Source organism: Lissotriton vulgaris, chromosome 2_1, assembly GCF_964263255.1.
Source record: "Lissotriton vulgaris chromosome 2_1, aLisVul1.2, whole genome shotgun sequence".
NCBI lineage: Eukaryota > Metazoa > Chordata > Amphibia > Caudata > Salamandridae > Lissotriton > Lissotriton vulgaris.
Window position 1 is genome coordinate 508,201,947 of NC_141687.1, and position 6,000 is coordinate 508,207,946.

The 6,000-nt window shown below is 43.5% G+C and overlaps 1 protein-coding gene across 2 annotated transcripts in view; it reads right to left on the reverse strand.

The window, feature by feature from the left end:
* GTF3C3 (general transcription factor IIIC subunit 3) overlaps positions 1-5,782 on the reverse strand; it is a 310,738-nt gene extending 304,956 nt beyond the window's left edge. The window contains exon 1 of one of the 2 annotated variants that reach the window (XM_086955414.1): positions 5,595-5,782. In XM_086955414.1, the coding sequence (XP_086811540.1) occupies positions 5,595-5,693 (99 nt within the window). In that variant the 5' untranslated portion in view covers positions 5,694-5,782. Of the gene's footprint in view, positions 1-5,591 lie in introns of both variants that reach the window. The other variant, XM_086955413.1, reaches the window with a different exon arrangement.
* Between the last annotated feature and the right edge of the window lie 218 nt (positions 5,783-6,000).

Here is a 6,000-nt window from a genome sequence, read left to right on the forward strand (position 1 = left end):
ACCTCCTTAATTTTTAATGGAATCATACCTCAGCACTGATTCCAGTATTGGACGTATGATCCCATGTACTTGGGGGCTCCTTTAGAGTACCCCCCTCATATTCTCGGTTACAACTTGTCAGGGTCTGACAGCGATCTAGAGCTGCTGCCGACCACAGACACGATTCTGCCCTCCTGCTGATGAGCCAAGCTTGAGCAGGGGAAAGTAGAACAATAGGTCTCCTGCCACAGGGAAGTGTGACCCCCCCCAGACTGTACTTAGTATATTGGACTGGAGTTGGGGTGATTGCAAGCATCATCAGTCTGCTTTGAAGGGCACATTTGGTCCCTCCTTGCATACTCCAGTTGGAACCAGTTCTGGGAGCCCTTGGCTCCCGCTCTGGCACAAAACTGGACAAAGGACATGGGAGTATCCTTCCCTCTGTCCAGCCCATCTCTGGGAAGGACCCGAGTCATTGCCACCATTTCCCTACAGTACTTAAGGGCCTACCTGTGGGTGGCTCTGCAGATTCGTCGTGGTACAAGACTGAAGTCTTAAACCATGTCACTCTTCGACTGTCTGTACACTTGGACTTCACCTCAAACCAAGACTGCATCAAGGAAGACTCCTGCTGCTCCTGGTCTCGCTGTTCTGCAAGTCGTCTTCGTTGTCTGTGTCTGTGCTTATTCGGGATCTTCAACAGGCCTGTGGGCATCAAAGACACCCGAAGTAATCTCCCTTGGAGTACAAGAGCCACTCCCCTGCATCTGCAGGCACTGCAACAAAGATGACCGGTCTGCTGCTCCTGACGTCCCACGGACACAGGTGGTGGTTCTGCAACTCCTTTGAGGCCTGACCTGTCCTCTCTGCAATTTTGAGGCCAGTATCCCTCATCGGAATCGGAAGACCAAACCCCTGTGCACTGTGTTGACTTGCCATTGCAAAGGCGTGATGGCTCTGCATTCAAGAGATCTTGGGGCTACAAGTAGCTCCAGCATCTCTTCCTGCCATGTACAGCATCTTCACTGCATCCTCTGCACCGTGAGCCTTCCTTCTTGGCAAGCCGCTCGAGGTCCTCTTGCGACTCCTGTGCCTGTGGCTTGTGGGTCCTTGTGAGGGTCGTCTCCTGCCTCAGCGTGCTCCTATACTTGCTTGGGGCTTGCTCTGACTTTTCTGCTTGTGGCGAGTCCCTTGGAGCTTCCTGGTCCGAGCATTGTACTTCTTGCCTTCCATGCCTTTTGCAGCTGGCAAGAATTGTTGGTGCACCCGCCAGACAGCGACCCCCTGGTTCTCGACTTCCGACATGGGACCACTCATGCACGGCTCATGGTCTTCCTCAGAGTCACCTGGGTCGGACAACGTCACCGTTAAGTCTTCTGAAGCGCCCGGAATCGGTGCGCATTGCTCTTTAGTGCCTCCTGGTCAATTCCAAGTGGCATAGACACTGCCGCTTCTGCTTACAGTTTCTCCTCTTCAGGAATCCACCCTTGGATCCCACCGGACCCTTGCCCAGTCTTCTTCAGAGGCACCTTTCCTGAAGTCCTCCTTTGTGGTCTACAGTGGTTTCCGACGTCACTTCACAACTATGCACCCAGCTTCCCTGGTTAGATATCCTGGTTCCTGGGGTATCCACGGGTGGGGAATCTCTCGAAACTTCTGTCTTCCACTGGGTTTCTTCACTGTACCGCCCAGTCAGACTACCACCTGGTGACTCCCCTTAGTCCCATGACATGTTAATTTCATCCAATTCTGACTTTTATGTCAACAGCACATTGCCTTCTGGGACATATGGTTTAACACTTTAAACTGCAAGAACACAAGTGCTGTTGCCATAAATTTCACAGTAAACTGAAGATGTATAAGTGCCTTCTTGGCAGCCACGCCTTTCCAACAAAAACAGCACACACCAGAATAGGCTCCTAGATTAGTCAGTCAGCATGTTTCCATCACTTACTGGCATTCAGACATGAACTGTGGGTGACGAGAATCTAACTTCAATCTTGTTTAAATCTGAGATCTTGTCAAATGTCAATCCATTTGGAAATGTATGTGGTTAAAGTTCAAGGTAATTCAAGTTAAACAGAACTATATCTACACAAGCAATTATCTTCATGACTCTACACCTTACCCACTGTCTTCTTCCCACCATACTCCAAACCTTTTCCCCTCTCCTTAGGTGCAGTAACACGGTCTGGATAGTGAGTCAAGGCCAGGTTTCAATGCAACATTAGAGTGTCCTGACATGGTCCATTTGTGATGTGGTTACAGCCATGGAACACTGGCAATCCCAATAACAGTTAGAAGAGGAGATTGCAGGCAGGGGCCTTTGTGTAGGGGAAGATGTGGCTCAACTTGCAGCAGCCTAGCTTTCTGAACAAGCCTGGCACGGGCACTGATCCCAAAACAATAGCTAAATGCCCAGGAGATAGCATCAAGAACCCAGTCCTCCTGCAGTGGGTAAACGCTAATTGTTCACATTCACATCTGATCACTTCCCCATAACAATGGGACATTTGTTGTGGAGTGCTTTGCCTACTGCAACAGTTAGGACTTGTGGGCCATAGAAGGAATTCTTTTGCCAAATAAAACCAAGCGGATCTGGGCTTCCAAATTCTGTTGAATTGAATATTACTTACAAGTAAATGCACTACAGTTTTTAAATTACGGCTGTCTTCAGTGCAGCTCTTTGATAAGAAATATTTATGTTACATTTGATCAGAAACTTCAAGGAAAGTGAGGAATATCAAAGTGACAAAAGATTCAAAGTTATTATTGATCCCATGTCAATGAAATCACCAAGAGTATATTTTCCACAAGGAGAAAATTGACATGTATAGTGTCCTATTACAGATACCAAAGAGAAACTACAAAACACTATCACGGTTGGTATTTCTATGATCAACTACCCTAATAATCTACACTATGATATTTCCTGCTTCCTAAAAAGAAATTTAAAATGGTTTAAAACATTGTTGCAAGAGTACTACAGCCCTTGATTCCAAAAAAGCTCAGGCAACCAGCCTTGCAAGCTTCTCACTGCTACCAATAGTAGACGATTGCTGTTGATAAGACTCTGAATCATTCACAGAGCGAACAACAGTGCTAAATCTACACACAGAACGCAAACTTATTTCATCCATCAAACCTCAAAGCCACAAGAAAAGATAAGAGCACCTCTCTAGTATACATGACAACAGACTTGTTTCAAGTGGGTGACTCCCAATTTTGAAAGACAAAAATGGCTTTATTTTACCTGTCTCCTGCCTTAAATTGTCTTTTCTTCACTGTATGTCAATAGGGAAAATGAATCCCCCCCCCCCCCCCCCCAATTTTTATTTTTTTCTCAAAATCCCCCACTTGCAAAACATTGTTATCTATGCTCTGCTCACTCTCGCACGATACCAAAACATTTCCCAAACTCTCATTGACAGCACTCTTTTAACCAAACAATATTCATAGAGTCCATTAATTAGAACGAAAAATGTATTAACTTAGTAAGCTAAATGTACAATGAAGAGCGTAAACCTTAACATTAAACTGACACGCATTTGAAATGTGCTGATTGGCAATAGGCAGTCATAGTTATCCATGTAGGCCATAGAATGGCTCTGAAGCAATCTTTCTTTAACTAAAAACGAAATTAATATTGCTGAAATTGTGCATTAAGTGATTTGGGATGTTGACCTTATAGTGACATGTTTAGAAATGTTGTCATAATGGCAGAATATTCCAGTTTAACAAAATGTATTATTTTAATAAGCAACCATTATTCTTGAATGTCATGAACTTCCTATGTTCCTATGTTTCATATAACACTGAATAGAATAACTTGTGCATTTTAAACAATAATGCTTGATTCGCCTTAGAAAAATCAGATTACCTAACAGTGATTTTGCCTTTTAGTTAGTAGTTCATTGTTCTTGCAGTGAAACAAGTGAGATGTCGAGAAGGTCGGATGGTGTTTAAGGCCTATGGGAACCAAGCTTGATGTTTCCAGAATCTAACTATGCAAGACTGTTGTAACTAGCCTTGTGATAAAAAGTATGCGCCGCTTGTATTTCCGTGGAAATGGAGGAGATGAACCTGCATACCGAAGAATGCTGCCATCCTAACTGGTCCATGAAGAAAGGAGCCTGTTACATTGTTTTCGACGTGAGATGTTGACTTTTTTATTGCTGTGTGTTCCTAGGTAATTTGTTCTTATTCCCGTTTTTGCACTACTTTTTCTTTGGAGGACTACCCCAGAGCCTTGACAGTTGTGGCTACTGTTTTTCTCCCTGCTTTACTTTGTTATTTGTTTTGACAGATTGCCACTGCAACTGTACGCTGTTCTTCGTGGACTTAATGAGACTCAGCACAGTCTTATGAACTAGGCAATATAAGAAGTTTTGCTGCCTTAAGTTGTCTTTGAAGCGTTGTGCTCCTTTGATTTCAATCTTTTCCTTGAACTCGAACTCTTCCTGAATTTGAACGCTCCGATATGGATTTAATGAGAATAGGGACCTTGCTCGATTATGGAACGCCCTTAATGTAATTTATAACTTGATGCATTATTTTAACTACTTTTCTCTTATGAGATGTCTGTAAAATTATTTGGATTTTTGGACTAACTGAAAAAAGACGAAAATAACTTCACTAATCTCTTAATAAGAAATAAAGTTTTAAACATATAATACAACTCTCATCATTGACGGAATTTAAACTGTTAATGAAATTTATGATGGAGATGTCGGTGTTGCTCGACTCCTAATATAGCGTTCCAAGATCCACCATCGTGAAAAAGGAGTTAACACAGAAAACAGGGCTTAACCCTGCAGGATGGTAAATTAGAGTCAATAATAATAAGAAATTAAATATTAGGGCTCAGTCCGCACTATCAGTATCATTCAGTGCAGCTTGCTACACTCCCAGGAACGTGCTTCTGTGCACCACATAGGAATATAAAACGTAATGTAAACGTCACAATATTAATCAATCACTCACAGAGCTTCAATTGCTTACAAATGCACCCACAAATAAAATGCGTACTTCCTGAAGAGGTTTCAATTGACCCTTGCCAAGTATCGCAGCCCTGCACAGAAACGTTATACTGTCGCTACAAAAGGCAATCCAGCAGAGAAGTAAATTTAATTTTTAAAGTATGACAACTCTGCACAGAAGTCCTGGAAAGTGTTTATTTAAGATGCTAAATCCAGAAGAAAAGGGTTAGTGCTACATATAAAGAGTGCAACAGATCTGGTTGCACAGCTCGGCTGAAAGTATGACTTTCAAGTTCTAGCACCGCTCAATAAACGCGATGAGCCGCGCTGATGCTGTACATTAACAAGTAGATTAATACACACGTGAAGTGACAATACGTAATGTAGTAACCGTTCGTCACATGCAAACATCCCAAAATACACGTGCCAGGCCGAAAACAACTGACTTTTTTAAGTTATATTTTAGCTGGCCATGCCTGAAATTGACCCTGAAAAGATAAAAAAAATTCAAAATCTCTTGCTCTCAAATGTTAGCATTTATGCACACGCTCACTGTACCAAGACACATTAAGGAGCTCAGTCGCCCATATTCTCCATCTGACGGCGATGCTACCTAGATATTGCAATGCTCACCACCTTATCCAGGGATTTGCGCTCCTCCCTTCTTTTCTCGAACTCCTCAAAGGAGATCCTCCCCTCCAAGTAATCGATCAGCTCAGGGCTGAAGCCAGACATCGCTGCAATCTAAAACGAAAGAGCCGCCGTACGGGGGACAGAGAATGGAACGGACCGATTGTGCACAGAGAAAAGACACCGCACGAAACATTTACCAGCTCTCAGAGTTCCGGGTTGCGTTTCCAGAAGCGACCAATAAACGCGCAGGGTTTTTTTCCCCCGAATAATAACCGAACCCATACAACGATGACAAAAAGTTAAACAAACAACGCGGAGACGGAGTTCACTAAATGAGGGGACGAGAGGCAAATGTGTGTAAACAGGCTGGTCACTACTCTGAAACATTCAGCGAGGACAGGACCTCTGA